The 18,796-nt window shown below is 42.0% G+C and overlaps 1 protein-coding gene across 3 annotated transcripts in view; it reads left to right on the top strand.

Annotated features, from left to right (window-relative positions):
• The first annotated feature begins 1,597 nt into the window (after positions 1-1,597).
• Positions 1,598-18,796, top strand: part of LOC114655592 (tapasin-related protein-like) — a 58,455-nt gene continuing 41,256 nt past the window's right edge. For all 3 annotated transcript variants that reach the window (XM_051930967.1, XM_028806699.2, XM_028806698.2), the window contains exons 1-2: positions 1,598-1,763; positions 3,645-3,872. In XM_051930967.1, the coding sequence (XP_051786927.1) occupies positions 1,715-1,763; positions 3,645-3,872 (277 nt within the window). In that variant the 5' untranslated portion in view covers positions 1,598-1,714. The remainder of the gene's footprint in view (positions 1,764-3,644; positions 3,873-18,796) is intronic.

The raw sequence follows: 18,796 nt of genomic DNA, 5'->3' as shown, positions 1-18,796 counted from the left end.
TCATCTGTAAGGACCGTTCTATCAGCCGCCCTGACTGCGACTCTCCGAGGAACAGATTTGGATGTATGTGCGTAATGCTTCAACTCCTCTGTAAGGAGGACGTGGGTCGCTAGACGACAGATGGTGTGTCACTTGCTCACAGATTCCTCTAACAAACACCTCCTTATCTGCCCTCAGAGCCCTTGCAGCCATCCTTCTCAGTTCCTGGTACAGACCAGAGTTGCTATTGAGCCGTGCGCTAAGACTCCTCTCGATGATATCCAGGGTGTCTTGCAAGATGAAACACCTCCTTCTGGGAACACCAGTAGCACCAACACAGCCCTCAGCAACCTTCAGGGTCTTGTAAAGGAAGGTCTCCCACATCACATTAGGATCGGCAGTTGTACCCAAATCTGCAAGTTTCTCACACAAACTGCGTGCAGTTTCATTAGAAACAGCCTGATCTTGGAGTCTGGCCAAGTCCAGGCTCATTTTCCTACAAGGTGGTAACCCGACTGGACCTAAGCTGGATCCTAAGAGTAGCAACAACAAGTCTGTGGTCAGAATTCACAAACTGGGCACTTCTGTAGACCCTGCAGTTTCACAAGAGCCTCCAGCGTCTGCCCACGACGATGTGATCAACCTCCTTTGCTGCACCACTAGTATTGGAGTACCAAGTCCAACAATGCGGTTCTGGGCGCTGGAAACAGTATCCAGCGATTTACAGCCCCTGACCTTTTGCAAAGTCAAGGAACATGGAGCCACTTTCACCACAGTCACTAGACCCATGGGGACCAAGATAATCCTCACAGCCAGCCCTGTCAGTGCCAGTGGCTGCATTGAAGTCTCCCATGACCAGAGGAGTGTCACCTCGTGGGCACCCATCAACCACCGAGCGAAACTGCGAATGTTTCCCTCGCCGAGACATCACTCACTGTGCATACACTGAGACAACAGACAAGGCACACTGGGTGCGCCGTAATCTGAGTGTCATAATACGCTCGTTGAAAGGAGTGACATTGGACACCATCGGGAGAAGCCAATCCGCTACAGCAACAGCTACTCCCCGAGTACGACAGCCATTAGACCGACCAGACCAATAAAAGGTGTACAGTATCCACCTACAGAGATCTGGCCAGTCCCCGGTCTGCGCACCTCAGAGAGTGCCGCCACTAAAATGCGGAGTTTACGCAGCTCCTCCGACAGCAGTGGAAGATGATCATCTTGTCCAAGAGACAAGACGTTCCATGCGCCCACGCGTACGGGCCGCCTCAAATTTGACCCAAGTGCTGCCGTGCAGCGGGCGACGCCTCAGCACCACACCAGTTCCGATCCCCAATAGACCTGACTCTTTCGAGGATGGGGCTCCCAATGGCTTTCCCCCATCCCTTTCATGATGCGAGCAGCCTTCCTATGGACTGCTGCTACTCCGCGGAGAGCAAAAAGGAGTCTTTTCTGTAGTCTCGGAGCTTTGTGAATTTTTTTTTTGGTGACTGGAGTGCCAATCCTGCCACCAACCCCCATGATTTCCTTGCAAGTTGGAGGACTGCGTGCAGAGCCGGATGCAGTTTAACGTCATACGCCGTTGAAATAATAAATGAACATTAAACAGACGCCGCCTTTTATTGAGAAGGCCAGTTCCTTCTCTGAATTTACTGAAAAACGAAAGTGAAAGAATCGTGCTCGCGTCTGTATAATGCGCCAGTAGTTCCGCGGCTGCCTTTGCCAGTCAACCATGTCCACGCTGCGTATCCCACTGCTTTGTCCGTGGCTGCTGCTCGCAGGTAAGGGTTCAAACCTCTCCCCCCACCCACCGTAAACGCAGAGAATTGCGGTAGCACGGTGCTGTGCGCGCACTCGAGTCCGTTTGTTTCACGGGTGTGTAAAAATACAAAAGGAACTTGACCGCTCGTTAAAATAAACGAAATTAACGGAGCAAAACACCACGACTTAAAGCAGTACACAAAATTCAGGACAAAGAATGACCTGAGGTCTGAAACAAAAAAGCACCATAATCTCTTGTTGTTTAATTTAAAGTAATAATGAATACCCACAGACAGGATGGCATTTTTTCACTCATCATGCGTACCTGCATCATTGAAGTGTTAGGACGTGGTCGTGACTTCAGTGGGGGAGATAAAGAAACCTACACAAAATGGGACACTACATTGAATTACCACAGACCTGACAGCATGTCCTGCAAACTTTAGTACAATTACTTCGATTTTTTTTTTCTGGTTTTGGTTGCAGGGATGGTAAGCCCACTAGCAGTTTGAAGTGTAAGGCAGAGATGAGCACTGAATTGGATGGCAGTCCATTGTATGCCATGTAATCACTGTATTTTGATGTGTAGTCAAAAATCAACATAACTGTATTCTGTAGACCAGGGGTCTCCAACTCCAGTCCTGGAGAGCTACTGTGGCTGCAGGTTTTCATTTTCTTTCTTAATTAGTGACCAGTTTTTGCGTCTAATTAACTATTTCCCTTTATTTTAATGGACGTTTCTTGAGACTGACCACTGAATTGATTCTTTTTTCCTTAAAAGGCACCTAAACATAAATTTGATGTGAAGTGAGTCAACAGATGACCAACTAAGTTGGGACCTCCAACCAACTTCACTTAATTTTGTTTCTTAATTTGAAGCCAATTCTCGTTGCTAATTAAACCCGGTATTTAATTCCATGTCGCATATTCTGCCATGCAGACATTTCCAAAACTGTTGATTTTTTTTTAAGAGCGCTCTCAAAATGTTTTGTGGAACTGAGCAGATCAACATTACTGAGGCCTTCACCTTTCTTTATTTTCAGTTATTGTGTGATGGACGCAGGTTGTTGTTTATGTGTTGGTTCATTTTGTGTCTTAATATTGTTTGGTTGCTAATTAAGGAAAAAACAAATAATTAAGGGACCTGAGTCTTAAGTTGTGCATCAATTAAAATTAAGGCGAAGAGTTAATTAGCAGCAAAATCTGGTCACTAATTAAGAAAAGGGTTAGAATGAAAACCTGTAGCCACAGTAGCTCTCCAGGACTGGGGTTGGAGACCCCTGCTGTAGACTATAAGAGTCCTTGGTGGAAAACCACAACAACAAGGGTAAAACACGTAGACCCCATACCGAAAATATTTTAGATAACATTAAAATGGATACCTGAGAGTTGTGAAGTGAGGACTGTCCCAACCTCATCATACCAACATGTTGCCCAGTGTTCCAATTAAGTTATGTTGATGGTATGGAGAGCTTTTGTCAATTCATTCTCATATAGCATAATACAATTCAAGGGAGCTTAATCTAATGGCAATTGGTGCAAGCCAGAAAACCACCCTGGACAAGGATCCTGTAAATCACAGAACTGATGCACACACCACCATAGGGTCAGTTAATTAAATCTGTTCAACTTTGGGGATGAAGGAGTAAAAACATACAGACATAGAAAGAACATGCAAGCTCCAGACTAAAAACAAAGCACAGGATGCTGGATCTACATGAGAGCATTGTGACCCTACATGCCAACATACAAGTCACTTTCAGTTCAAATGACATTTATTTTAAGTAAACCTAGAATTTAAATTGATAACACACTGGCTCTTTCTGTTCCAACTCGGAATTAAAAAGTAAGAAGATGGTTTATATAAATTTTAAAGGTAACCTGAACTCTCTTGCTTTTAGGTGTGATTTGGCACAGTGAATTCTCAACATCAGCCACGCTGAAGGAAATCCATAAAGTACATTGTACATTAATTGAAGAACACACCTACTCTGGTGAAAAGGGGCTAGAAATAGAGTATTTACGAAGGAATGCTATGCTGCTACTGAAAAGCCCACTTACTGAGGAAGACTGGCGAAGGCACATGAGAGAAACTGAAGCGGCAAATATCATCTCTTTTGTTGTGAAAGGTACGAAACCTTTTTATTAAAATTACATGTGTGGTTATGCAGAATTTCTTGGGTGCTGGAGTGTCGTTGCCATTCAGTTTTTATTTTATATGGTACTCTTTCCGTACACGTCATCATTTCCTGCTTTGCCATATTAGTATACTGTTTATTTAAAAACAAGAACATGGGGACAGATCACGTCAAGTTGGCTCTGAGGCTAGGGATCTGCACTGGCAATCGGAAGGTTGCTGGTTCAAATCCTGTAAATGCCAAAAAGGGACTCTGCTCTGTTGGGCCCTTGAGCAAGACCCTTAACCTGCAATTGCTGAGCGCTTTGAGTAGTGAGAAAAGCGCTATATTAATGCAAAGAATTATTATTATTAAGTTTATGGTTGCTTGTATAGTGTGCAGGATTATTAGAGACCAGCTTTGTAAGTGACATACTTGAAGGGGTTAAAAACTTAAGCAGGTCTTATTTGAGGGGTGCATAAATAGAGTTTGCTGATACTTAGTAGCCTGAGGAAATAACTAAATAATGCACTTTGAAAACACATTTACAACGATGTCATCTCCTGTGTTGCTTTGACACTGGTTCTGGAATTCCAAAACGTGTGTGCAATCTGCAATAAGTCAAAAACAAAATAATATTAGCCAGGCAAAACAAGGTGTTCTTCCAACATCCGATCTTTCCTTTTGCATACAATTGAAAATGTTTCAAAGTGCACATAGTAAAACACATTTATCTGTCAGTCATTTAATCCAAAATGTGGTACATAATATAGTGTATGAGCAATTTTTTCTTGGTAGAGAACCTTGTAGAGAGCACTATATTCTAGATTTAAAATGTAAAAAAAAAGGCCTGGAATATATTATCATTAATTTTCAATGTGACTTGTAAAAACAAATAACATACTGTATGTTACATATTATTGACTCAAAAGTTTGTGGGTGACTTTAAATCATTTGTTTTTATTTTTGAATACAAATTAACATTTCACTCTATTTGAATCATTCTATAATGGTTTATTATGTCTGCAGAGGTTGGAGACATGTTGCATATTGATTGGATATGTAGGTAAGAATTTCACTGTACTCTGTGCACATGTCCAGATTTGTTGCCCTAGGCTTGTGAGCATGCACTGATACAGCGTGTTGCTGCACCCACCACACAACGAACTACCTCAGGATCCCAGATTAGGACCTGAGAGCAGTCGTGTAACAGGTGACACCTCAGTACCACACTAGTTCAAATGGAATGGAACAGTGTGAGGTTTTTTTTTTTTTACAGTGGCTAAAGTGTCAATTCTGCCACCAACCCCAGAGTTTTCTCTGCAACTTGGAGGACCTGTTTGCAGGGCTAGATGTAGATTAATGTCGTACCCAGGATGGAACAATAGCAGGTTAAGGGCTTTGCTCAAGGGCCCAATGGAGTGGAATCACTTCTGGCATTTACTGGATTCAAATCAGCATCCTTCTTATTGACAACATAGATCCGTAGAATCAGAGCTGCTAGGAAACGGTAAAAATGTTGCACCCAAACCACACAGTCTTCAGGGCAATTGCTACACATATATTGCATGGAAGAGAGTGAGGATTAGGTATACTGATTGAAGTGGGGAGTTTTGTGCACGTTGTAAAAATTTATATTGAATCAAAGAGTTAGGTGATGGGGCTTTTCTGATAATGTGTTAATATAGCATAGTTTGTACAGCTTGACAAATTGCCACCCCTCAAACCTAGGTCACAGGTGCTGAACTCTGGGCCTGGAGGGCCGCAGTGGCTGCAGATTTTCATTCTAACCCTTTTCCTAATCAGTGATCAGTTTTCACTGCTAATTAGCTCCTTTTCCCTTCATTTTAATAGCCCTGTTTTTACGGATTCAGTCATCTGAATTGTTTCTTTTTTTCATTAAGTGGCAGCCAAACAGAAATGAGATGTGAAAAGAGGCAACAGATGACCAGCTAAATTGGGATTTCAAACTCAACCAATTTCACTCCAACCAATCTCTTAATTAGAAGCTTGTTAATTAAACACGTTATTTAATTCCACAGCTTGTTACTGCTCTCATTCTGCCACAACAGACATTTCCAAAACTGCTGATTTTCTGTTTTTTTCTAAGAACACCGTCAAAATGTTTTAGTGACCTGAGAGATCAGCCTTACTGAGACCTTCACCTTGCTTTATTTTCAGATATTGTGTGATGGGCACAGTTGAGCTGGTCATGTGGCTGCTTGTTTTGTGTCTTATTATTGTTTGGCTGCTCATTAAGGAAAAAGAAACAACTAAGGAGTCCCAGTCAAGTTAATTAAAACTAAGGCAAAGGAAATTTATTAGCAGCAAAAACTGGTCACTAATGAAGAAGATGGTTAGAATGAAAACCTGCTGCCACTGTGGCCCTCCAGGACTGGAGTTCGACACCCCTGCCCTAGGTGATCACCTAGTTTGCCTAGATGGTAGAACCGGCAATGCACATGACAATACTACTCCTACTAAATTCTTTGACATTGGCATATTTATTATCTCATATAGTATAACTGTTTCGGACGCACCTAATGCAGTCTGGGCCACAGGGGTTCAGATGCCATTCTTTGTTATACTGTATGTTAGAAGAGACCCAGGTGAGCAATCATTGGGTCTGCAATGGGGTGGCATTCCAGCAGTGGAGCAGGGACAGTTCTGCTGGTTCAGTGACTTCAATGAGAAGCATAAATGTTAGCTCAAGTTTCAGGAATTGGAAATATGCAAATACAGCTAGACAGAGCTGGCTGTTTTATGCAAATCTTCCAGTGCATTTTGACAACTATGATATTCCTTCATCATCTAGTGTTACATCACATCCATCCAATGTCTCGGCCTTGGGGAGACAGAGTTTATCTTGACAGCTTCAGGCACAAGGTCAGGGACAGGGTGCCATTCTTTTACAGGGCCTACTAATGTACTCACAGTCAATTGTTTTGTTCAATTTTAAGGGGGAAAAGCGCACTTGGTCTTGGAGAAGATATGCATGATTTGCACAAAGAGTGATTGGGCCAGGACTGAAACCTTGTGATTGAGAAATTTCTGTGGGTCTCTAAGACGTTTTTTTATTAGGACTGTGTATAATTGGTCATTATAATTTTAAGAATGTTTTGTTACTAGTTTTAATGGATATACAACTTGTAATTGCGTTTATTCAAAATTACATGAAGACCATATTCTTTATATGATCCAGGAAGACTGGACAAATTGTATTCTCTTTGATATCCTTTAGCTGCTGCATTTTCTGTATATCAGTCTTTTTGACCGAGGTTTCTCGAATCCCCTTTTCAGCAGCGTCAAAAAAACCTGTAGTGAAAGTACTTCCTGTTCTCTGTCCACTCTTCAGGGGAGACTTACCCTTGTTAGTCTCTTCTTTTTTCTCTGTGCTACCTTGTGGAATATGTTCATACACATCTTAGCCTGGTGATGTAGAAAAGTAGCCTAGTTTCAAAATTTATCTCATAAAGAGTATAGGAGCTTTGAGAGTATCGTATGAATATTTGGATGGCTGTTGAATTCTTCACGGCTCCATGCATATGTCATGGCATATATACAGTTATCAAGAAAGGTTGCATAGTCTCTCAGGGATGCGCCATCATCCTGCTTTATTTGAGGCCATTTCAACGGTTTACCCATGTATGCATCAGCTATGAATACTTGGTCACTATAGTAACTTTCAAGTTGCTTTCTGGCCTTTGTATAGCCTTGACTTGGTGGCAGTCGTACATAGCCCTTAACCAGTTCCTGGGCAGGACCTCTGGTATATTGAATTAGATAATCTAACTAATCTTGAGGGTTCTCTAACACATCTCCTACAGCGTGATCAAAGGATCTGATAAAGTCTGCATAAGCCAATGGGTCACCTGCGAATAAAGGGACCTGTCTGTGTGGTACTTCACCACAGGGTGCAGGAGGTACAGGAACCTCCTTTTGTTTATCTTTTTGTTGGGCAAACACTTTAGCAATTTCAGCGACTGTTCTCTGACTTTCAGTGCCTGCTCTCTGACTTTCAAGTTGATTCTGTGTGAGCAGCGCCACCAGATCTTGTCTGAGTGCCGGCCCCTGCACTAGTTATAGTTCGTTCCTGACTTTCAGACTCGAGTTCGTCAAGTCTTTGTAGGATTCTATCGAGCGTTGATTGTTCAGTTAACACTGCCGAAGAAGGTGATGATGCCACAGTGCTTAGCTGGGATGACAAGCCACATTTACTACTGAGAGCGTGCTTCAACTGAGAAGCTTGCACGACTCTGGGTTTTGGGTGATCTCGATCTTGCAATTGCATCTCTCTGAATTAATTAACAAACTTCATCAGGTGGGCATGCTAAAAGGCTCTTCGTATCTTTAAGCCATGCCATTGTAGCATCACTAAATTTGTCACAAATCTTAGAGTTTTCTGGGAGTGCTGTTTTCTGTTTTTTAGATAGATAGATAGATAGATAGATAGATAGATAGATAGATAGATAGATAGATAGATAGATAGATAGATAGATAGATACTTTATTAATCCCAAGGGGAAATTCACATACTCCAGCAGCAAAAAATATTAAATTAAAGAGTAATAAAAAATGCAGGTAAAAAACAGACAATAACTTGAATAATGTTCAACGTTTACCCCCTCTGGTGGAATTGAAGAGACGCATAGTTTGGGGGAGGAATGATCTTCTCAGTCTGTCAGTGGAGCAGGACAGTGACAGCAGTCTGTCGCTGAAACTGCTCCTCTGTCTGGAGATGACACTGTTTAATGGATGTAGTGGATTTTCCATAATTGATAGGAGCCTGCTGAGTGCCCGTTGCTCTGCTACGGATGTCAAACCGTCCAGCTCTATGCCAACAATAGAGCCTGCCTTCCTCACCAGTTTGTCCAGGCGTGAGGCATCCTTCTTCTTAATGCTACCTCCCCAGCACACCACTGCGTAGAAGAGGGCACTCGCCACAACCATCTGATAAAACATCTGCAGCATCTTACTGCAGATGTTGAAGGATGCCAGTCTTCTAAGGAAGTACAGGCGGCTCTGTCCTTTCTTGCACAGAGAATCAGTATTGGCAGTCCAGTCCAATTTATCGTCTAGCTGCACTCCCAGGTATTTATAGGTCTGCACCCTCTGCACACAGTCACCTCTGATGATCACGGGGTCCATGAGGGGCCTGGATCTCCTAAAATCCACCACCAGTTCCTTGGTTTTGCTGGTGTTCAGTTGTAGGTGGTTTAAGTCGCACCATTTAACAAAGTCCTTGATGAGGTTTCTATACTCCTCCTCCTACCCACTCCTGATGCAGCCCACGATAGCAGTGTCGTCAGCAAACTTTTACACGTGTCAGGACTCCGAATTATATTGGAAGTCCGATGTATATAGACTGAACAGGACCGGAGAAAGTACAGTCCCCTGCGGCGCTCCTGTGTTGCTGACCACAATGTCAGATCTGCAATTCCCGAGACGCACATACTGAGGTCTGTTTGTAAGATAGTCCACGATCCATGCCACCAGGTATGAATCTACTCCCATCTCTGTCAGCTTGTCCCTAAGGAGCAGAGGTTGGATGGTGTTGAAGGCGCTAGAGAATTCTAGAAACATAATTCTTACAGCGCCACTGCCTCTGTCCAAGTGGGAGAGGGATCGATGTAGCATATAGATGATGGCATCTTCCGCTCCCACCTTCTCCTGTTATGCGAACTGCAGAGGGTCAAGGGCGTGTTGGACCTGTGGCCTCAGGTGGTGAAGCAGCAGCCGCTCCATGGTCTTCATCACATGTGATGTTAGAGTGACAGGCCGGAAGTCATTCAGCTCACCAGGACGTGATACCTTTGGGACTGGGGTGATGCAAGATGTTTTCCAAAGCCTCGGGACTTTCCCCTGTTCCAGGCTCAGGTTGAAGATGCGCTGTAGAGGACCCCCCAGCTCTGATGCACAGACCTTCAGCAGTCGTGGCGATACTCCATCTGGACCTGCTGCTTTGCTGGCACGAAGTTTCCTCAGCTCTCTGCTCACTTGCGCTGCTGTAATTGTGGGTAGGGATGTCTCTCCTATGTTGGTATCAGCAGAAGGATGTGTAGAGAGTGCAGTACTCCGAGGTGAGAGTGAGAGTGGGTTAGGGTGGTCAAACCTGTTAAAGAAGATGTTCATTTGGTTTGCTCTCTTCACGTCTCTCTCGATGCTGGTACCCCGCTTCGAGCTGCAGCCAGTGATGATCTTCATCCCATCCCACACTTCCTTCATGCTGTTGTTCTGCAACTTCTGCTCCAGCTTTCTCCTGTACTGCTCCTTCGCCGCCCTGAGCTGGACTCGGAGTTCCTTCTGCACGCGCTTTAGCTCATGCTGATCACCGTCTTTAAATGCCCTTTTTTTCTGGTTCAAAAGGCCTTTGATGTCACATGTAATCCATGGCTTGTTGTTAGCATAGCAGCGTACAGTTCTTACTGGAACTACAGTGTCCATACAGAAGTTGATGTAGTCAGTAGTGCAGTCAACAACCTCCTCAATGTTCTCACTATGTGATCCCTGCAGGATATCCCAGTCTGTAGTTCCAAAACATTGTCTCAGAGCATTCTCAGCCTCCGGGGTCCACTTCCTGAATGATCTACTTGCACTTTCTTTACTTAGCATTGATATTATTCTTCCATTCAGCTCTTTGACCTGACTACGTGTCTTGCAAAAGGTTTCAAACTGCTGCACTATGTCAGTATAATTTTCAGGAGCATCTTTAAGGCTTTCAATTTCAGTCATAAGCTTGGAAAGTCAATCTTGCCTTTTCCTTATGTGATCTTTAAGATCCCTCATCACATTGTCTTTCTTTGAGTCTGTACTCTGATCAACCTTGGTAACTTCACTTGAGCTATGCTTGGACATTGACATGTTCAGAGCAGTGCGAGTCTCCAACAGCGTGTTTCCAGACAGAGTGCTTCTTAGCAACAGTTACGTCACAATCAAGATGCCCGAGCAACACAGGCAGCTTCCTTTCAGCCAAGCCTCCTTAACTGAGGCAAAAGCACAAGCGATCGATCATTCAAGATGCCTTATATCACAGTCTCTTAAATCTTCTCAAATTCAGGTACGGTGACCTTACTTTCATTTACACTCATTTTAGAGATAGAAAATAAGAGCACAGTACCTTGCAGCAGCTCAGTTCCTTTTCTTTCGTTGACAAGTTCTGGAGCTCAAGTGTCCTCAGATGGTAGTTTCTAATTCCAGTTCAACACCTTCAGATGACAAGTTTTCTGATGAAAAATTGTACCCGCATTTATTCAAAATCACCAAAGTTCTGCAGCTTTAGTTTGCTTCATGGATTCAACAATAGCTTGACGTGTTGAAATGATTCCACAGACAAAATATCTTCATTTTTAAAAGCTTTAGTAAAAATTTAAAGTAATACAGTTCACACAAAATAGAGAAAAAAGTGATATAGCAAAAAAAGGTTCTTGTGTAAGAAAAGCTAGCAGGAAAATTCTATCTCATATTAACTTAGAGGGGATAAAAGACTATACTATATTCTAATAGCTATTCTTCTATAGGAGTCAAGCAAACACTATATGAATTTAAATTTAAGCAATTAACTTTCTAAGATTGGCTCTTACACAACCCATATATCACATTAAGCACATTCCTGTTGATTTTTTAAATGCAATTAAATATTTATTTCCTACTTTAATAAATTGCCATACTGATTTTATTGTATGTCAGTATTTTATTCAAATTGTATTTTTTATTGGCTTGTATCACATTGCAGTAATTTTATAAATTCATTTGCTTCTGACTTGATGTTTTTGTGAAATATTCTTACTAACATTGTTACTAAATTTAATAACATTAAATACTTCTCTATAAGTAGCACATAAGACACAGGTGGGGCACATATTTTTATAGTTCACCTATTGGACCCTGGTAGGTTAATTGACATGCTCAGGATCAAACAATGTGGTAGTGGTGAGGATTAGTCCCGAAACCTTTTGTTTGCACCAGCCATACTTTCAAACTGAGTTTGCTATCAGCAGAGTTTAATGTGCAAAGTTCATTCTGTGTGTGCTTTCTCAATGTACTCTGTGGCCATTCTGCAACAATGGAAAATCTGGAGAAAGCAGATAAAATGTCTTAGATGAGCAAAAATAATTAAAATTTTGAGGAAATATGGATGGAAATCAAATAGGGATTGATTCACAGAATAGAATATTTTTTTTCCATAGAATAAACACCTGAAATTACAGGATATTTCTTCAATTTATTGGTGGAAACATACATTTTATATAGAATCAAATTGATCACTTTCCATGCTTTAAAAATAGCTCAGATATTAAAGTAAACTAAAGGAGTGTAAACAGTACTTTTTTGGATAGCAATACATTTGGAATAGAAGAACATCCCCTTGCCTTCTGTCTAAACAAAAATAATGATAACGTAATGTAATATTACATTTCAGAATGCGTGTAGTCCAACTCAGGGTCTTAGAGGTTGAAGCCTATCCCAGGAGCATCTGACACAAGGGAAAAACAAACTCTGAGCTGGGCCTACCCATGTCCATGCCCACACTGGGCCAGTTCAGAGCCAAGAGTTAACCTGAGTATCTCACACTCACATTTTTGGTATACAGAAAGTAGACTGAAGTAATGAAGGAAACCTTGCATTGACTCAGGGAGGGAATACAAACTTCTCAGAAACAACCTGAGATTTGAACCTAGGACACTAAAATCCATGAGGGTGCTGGCAGAAACTGGGCTACTGTTGGCCGAAGAAGGAGAAGAATAGGGGGGGGGAGATGTGGCCGGAGGCAGAAGGAGAGGAGGAAGGTAAAGTGAGTGCAACTGAGGGTAGAAACTTTGAATGTTGGGAGTATGACTGGTAAGGGAGGAGAGTTAGCTGATGTGATTGAGAGAAGGAAGGCTTATACTGTATGTTGTGCGTGCAAGAGACTAAATGGAAAGGGAGTAAGGCCAGGTGGATCGGAGGTGGATTCAAATTGTTCTATCATGGTGTGGATGGGATGAGAAATGGAGTAGAGGTTAATCTGAAGGAACAGCATGTCAAGAGTGTTTTGGAGGTGAAAAGAGTGCCAGACAGAGTAATGAATATGAAGCTGGAAATTCAAGGTGTGTCCTGCGGTGGGTTGGCACCCTGCCCAGGATTGGTTCCTGCATTGTGCCCTGTGTTGGCTGGGATTGGCTCCAGCAGACCCCCGTGACCCTGTGTTCGGATTCAGTGGGTTGGATAATGGATGGATGGAAATTCAAGGTGTGATGATGAATGTTGTTAGTGCATATGCTCCGCAAGTTGGGTGTGTGATGAATGAGAAAGAAGACTTCTGGAGTGAGTTCGATGAAGTGATAGGCAGAGGACCCAAGGGACAGAGAGTGGTGATTGCAGTGGATTTCAATGGACATGTAAGTGAAGGATCAGAGGGGATGAGGAGGTGATGGGTAGGTATGGTGTCAAGGAGAGGAATAAAGAAGGTCAGATGATAGTGGATTTTGCAAAAAGGATGGACATGGCTGTGGTGAATATGTATTTTAAGAAGAGGGAGGAACATAGGGTGACGTACAAGAGTGGAGGAAGATGCACATAGGTAGGTTATATCCTGTGCAGGAGGGTCAATCTGAAGGAAACTGAAGACTGCAAAGTGGTGGCAGGAGAAAGTGTACTTAGGCAGCATAGGATGGTGGTCTGTAGGATGACGTTGGAGATCAAGAAGAGGAGGAGAATGAGGGCAAAGCCAAGAATCAAATTGTGGAAATTGAAAAAGGAGAACTCCAAGGTTGTGTTCAGGGAGGAGGTAAGACGGGGAACTGGGTGGCAATGAAGAGTTACCAGACAGCTGGGAAATTACAGCAGATGTAGTAAGGGTGACAGCAAGAAGGGTGCTTGGCGTGATATCTAGACACAGGAAGGAGGAAAAGAAAACTTGGTGGTGGAATGGGAAGGTACAGGAGAGTATACAGAGGAAGAGGTTGGCAAAGAAGAAGTGGGATAGTAAGAGAGATGCAGAAAGTAGATAAGAGTACAAGGAGATAAGGCGTAAGGTGAAGAGAGAGGTGGCGAAGGAGTATGATGAGTTATATGAGAGGTTGGACACTAAGGAGGGAAAAAAGGACCTGTACTGATTGGCCAGACAGAGGGACCGAGCTGGGAAAGATGTGCAGCAGCTTAGGGTGATAAAGGATAAAGAATGGAAACATACTCACAAGTGAGGAGGGTGTGTTGAGGAGATGGAAAGAGTACTTTAAGAGGCTGATGAATGAAGAGAATGAGAGAGAAAGAAGGTTGGATGATGTGGCGATAGTGAATCAGGAAGTGCAATGGATTAGCAAGGAGGAAGTAAGGACGGCTATGAAGAGGATGAAGAATGGAAAGGCCGTTAGTCTAGATGACATACCTGTGGAAGCATGGCAGTGTTTAGGAGAGATGGCAGTGGAATGTTTAACCAGATTGTGTAATGAAATCTTGGAAAGTGAGTGGATGCCTGAGGAGTGGAGAAGAAGTGCACTGGTACTGATTTTTAAGAATAAGGGGGATGTGCAGAGCTGTAGTAACTACAGGGGGATAAAATTGATGAGCCACAGGATGAAGATATGGGAAAGAGTAGTGGAAGTTAGGTTAAGAAGTGAGGTGATGATTAGTGAGCAGCAGTATGGTTTCTTGACAAGAAAGAGCACCACAGATGCAATTCTTGCTCTGAGGGTGTTTATGGAGAAGTATAGAGAAGGCCAGAAGGAGTTAGATAGATAGATAGATAGATAGATACTTTATTAATCCCGATGGGATTAATTAGTTGCATTGCGTCTTTGTGGACCTGGAGAAAGCATATGACAGGGTGCCTCGAGACGTGTTGTGGTATTGTATGAGGAAGTCGGGAGTGGCAGAGAAGTGTGTAAGAGTTATGTAGGGTATGTATGAGGGAAGTGTGACAGTGGTGAGGTCTGTGGTAGGAGTGACGAATGCATTCAACATGAAGGTGGAATTACATCAGGGGTCAGGTCTGAGTCCTTTCTTATTTGCAATGGTGATGGACAAGTTGACAGACAAGATTAGATAGGAGTCCCCATGTACTATGATGAGTGCTGATGACATTGTGATCTGTAGCAAGAGTAGGGAGCAGGTTGAGGAGACCCTGGAGAGGTGAAGATATGCTCTAGAAAGGAGAGGAATGAAGAAGGTCAATAGGAACCATAGAGAATTCATGTGTGTAAATGAGATGGAGGTCAATGGAATGGTGTGAGGAGTGAATAGAGTTGGCAGAAAATAGAGTTGGTGAAGGTGGATGAGTTTAAATACTTGGGATCAACAATACAGAGTAATGGGGATTGTTGAAGAGAGGTGAAGAAGAGAGTGCAGGCAGGGTGGAACTGGTGGAGGAGAGTGTCAGGAGTGATTTGTGACAGACAGGTATCAAGTGTGAAAGGGAAAGTTTACAGGATAGTAGTGAGACCAGCTATGTTATATGGGCTGGAGACAGTGGCACTGACCAAAAAAATAGGATACAGAGCTGGAGGTGGCAGAGTTAAAAAATGCTAAGATTTGCATTGGGTGTAACAATGATGGATAGGATTAGAAATTAGTACATGAGAGGGTTGGCTCAGGTTGGACGGTTGGGAGACAAAGTCAGAGAAGCGAGATTGCATTGGTTTGGACATGTGCAGAGGAGATATGCTGGATTTATTAAGAGGAGGATGCTAAGGATAGAGCTGCCAGGCAAGAGGAAAAGAAGAAGACCTAAGAGAAGGTTTATGGATGTGGTAAGAGAGGACATGCAAGTGATGTGTGTAACAGAGCAAGATGCAAAGGACAGGAAGATATGGAAAAAGATGATCCACTGTGGCAACCCATAATGGGAGCAGCCAAAAGAAGAAGAAGAAGTCCAAATAAATATTTAAAGTAAAGCAATACAAAATGAAAAAAGTGTTTAACTGTTTTGCTGGGCTTTACATAAGCAGGCTTATTTTCTCCCATCTGCTTGTTGGGATAGATCGCCGACTTTTCTATCATCTGCTTATCACACAAGCACCCATTTTCTCACTTTTCAATACTTATGCCGCTCTCTCTGTGTCTACTGAATTGTCTGTTCCTTGGTGCCAGTGAGCATTCACCTAACTCACTTCCCAGCTTTAGACACTGTAAACTCATGACCAGGGGTGTTGTTCATGTACCATCCTGGGCACGCTTCTGGGCCAAATCAGTAATTAATACTGCTGTCAGGAGCTTTCTTTCACAGTGCCAAGGACAGTAGGTTAGTCCCATCTGTAGTGGGCCCTGTTGTTTGCGCAGCCTTGAAAGAGCTGTGTCTCCATGTCAGCTTCTAGCTTACCTGGTCTTTTAATTGTGATTTTTAGGGTCATCTACTGCTTTTTTGATATGTGAGGGACTTGCTCTGGTCTCCTGTCAGCTGTGACATTTCATAGCTTGTATCGTCACAAGGTGCTGTATGTATTAGTTTTATTTGGTTACTCGTGGTATGCTGTTGACACTTGCTTATTTCCTTTCATGTTGGGTAAGGTGTTACTGCAAAGATATCTGAAATCATTTTTGCTGTGAGGCCTGCGTGTGCCAGTATGTGACGTTACAGTAATCAAGGTTTTTGGGGGATGCAGATCTACACCATGGAACTTGTGAGCTTTTTCCTAATCCTTCTTGAAACCACCGAAAGCTGGTTTCATGACATTCCTTGTGGTTATGCTTTTGTTGGTTCCTTCTGGTTATCTTATACTTAACTTTCATGATGTTATTTTTTTCTGTTTTGGTATAAATGTATTTAAGTGCTGTTTGTCATGTAATTGGAGCAAGTTAGTGTGGGGGCAGCACTAGGTTTGTAGGGCTGGAGGGTGAAGACGTCACTTGAAGATAACTTTATAATGCAGCCATTAGCTTTTCCCTGGAGGCTTAGAGTCAGAACTTGTTAGGATGTCCCTGTAATTACAAACTAATACGGAGCAGCAGTACTACTTTATTTGTTTGTGCTAGCTCATTGCAGACAGTCTTGCCATAATCTTTATCTTGGGGGGATTAGTCACATTAGCTGGATTTTGTAGCCTTGTTTCATACTGGAGAATTATTGCAGACTTCCACCTAGGACACTTTCAGACCCATTCTTTCTCTCTGTATTTCTCTTTCTCTTTTTTTGTCTTGGCCTGACAGCCTGTGAGGTTTTGCATCTTGGGCATCATTCCTCATGAAATAAGTCAGCCACCAATCTAGCTGGTCCTGTCTGTCCAATGCAGCACACAGAGGATGCATGCAATGCCAGTATGAAACTCTTAATTCTTGGAACTATTTTTGAAACTATCCGTGGTCCTATGCTGTCCTGGTGATAGCCAAAAGAAAGCTGTAACTCCTGTGAGGGCCGCCCAACTTCAAGTCTCACTCTTGCTGATTAGTTTGCCCTTGTTCAGAATGACAGCATGAAAAAAGTGGACAAACTGTACTAAATTAAAAGAGACTTACCTGTGTATTGGTATTATTGAATAATTTGTCATGTGTATAATCATCCTCTCTAAGGTTTTGCTCGTAAGGAAGGTAAGATATCTGTTTAAGTTAAAAAAGAGACTTCTTCAAGGTAAGTTAGTTCTGTTTACTAGCCATGTTTCTGGAGAGTGGGAATGTGTTGTGTATTGATTAGTCCATAAAAGTAAACCTTTCCCTTAGAATTTTACATTAAAAAAGGTTACATTTTTAATGTTTTTTACTTTAAACCGACATCAGTTTTTGTGATGCACTTCTTGTAAGTAATAATTAGAAATCCGTGCAAGTTTTTCAGTTACAATAACAAATACTTTGCAGGTGATGCCCCCAAAATACTGCTGTTTGCAATGAATTAGCTGATGTAACATTTCATACAGATAGAAGTGTAGCAATATGCCCAGAGTGACTCCAAGGTGATTGACATAAGAGCAGACAATTTATGAATTAGTCATGTTGTGCTTGATCCCCATTCCATTAAAAAAAAATCACTGGCAAGGATTCTTCAGCATGTGTTAATCATCTCAAATATTTCAGAAGATACGACTGAAAAATTAAAAAATTAAATTAAAATTACCGTAATTAAGTGTGGTGGCATAACCTGTGCTGCCATACAGTGTTTGGTCCCCTGTTTAGTTCTTAGCTGCATTTTTGATGTCTAGGGTTTGCACATTTTCCTTTGGGCTTTTAGACTGAAACTCTGACATCTCCCCAAAGTTCAAAATACTTGCTTTTAGATTAATTGGGAACAATAAATTGTCATTTTAGGAATGAATTAGCCCAGTGACAGACTGGTATGAAGGAAAACTCTGTAGCTACTTGTGATTCTGCATGAATTACCTGTGTATTTTTTGAGTCAAGATACCTTGTTCTTTGTGCTCTGTTGAACAATCTGTGCTGATCAGTAAAGGGAACCAGGAAATGGTGAGAAAGTGACTGGTTAAGAATATATATGTGTAACAGGTTAGGCCATTTTAATAAAAAGCTTTTCTAGAGATCTGTTTTATTTTAGTCATTTGTATTTTATATATTTAATTTTTCATCAGTTGATCCCTTTTATGAAACAAAGAAGCCGTCCTTATTCACCTTTCATAGTTCCCTGCCAGATTTTCAATAACGCAGTCTTTTTGTCTGAAGTCTAACCTGCCAGCTCAGTATTTTTATTTTGTGCTACGAGATACCACTGTCAAAACTAATGAGCAACCACAGAGGGTTTTGAAGAAGCACAGAATTAAGTATTGTACATTCAGCATTGTTTTCTAAATCCTTACTTTTGACAGCTGCTGTTGTTTACGGCTTACACACTGCTTGCTTCCTAGAGGTCATTGAATTTAGTGAAAAATAACATTTCTTAAGGTTTCTTTTTTTCTGCATTGCAATTATTATATTGAAGTTTCTTTTTTTTGTTAAATGAATACCACATTGTTCAAAAATATAAATCCATCCATTTTCCAACCCGCTGAATCCGAACACAGGGTCACGGGGGTCTGCTGG

The sequence above is a fragment of the Erpetoichthys calabaricus genome, chromosome 8 (assembly GCF_900747795.2).
Source record: "Erpetoichthys calabaricus chromosome 8, fErpCal1.3, whole genome shotgun sequence".
Taxonomy (NCBI): domain Eukaryota; kingdom Metazoa; phylum Chordata; class Cladistia; order Polypteriformes; family Polypteridae; genus Erpetoichthys; species Erpetoichthys calabaricus.
Note: the sequence above shows the minus strand (reverse complement) of the source record. Positions and strands in the feature narration are given on the sequence as shown.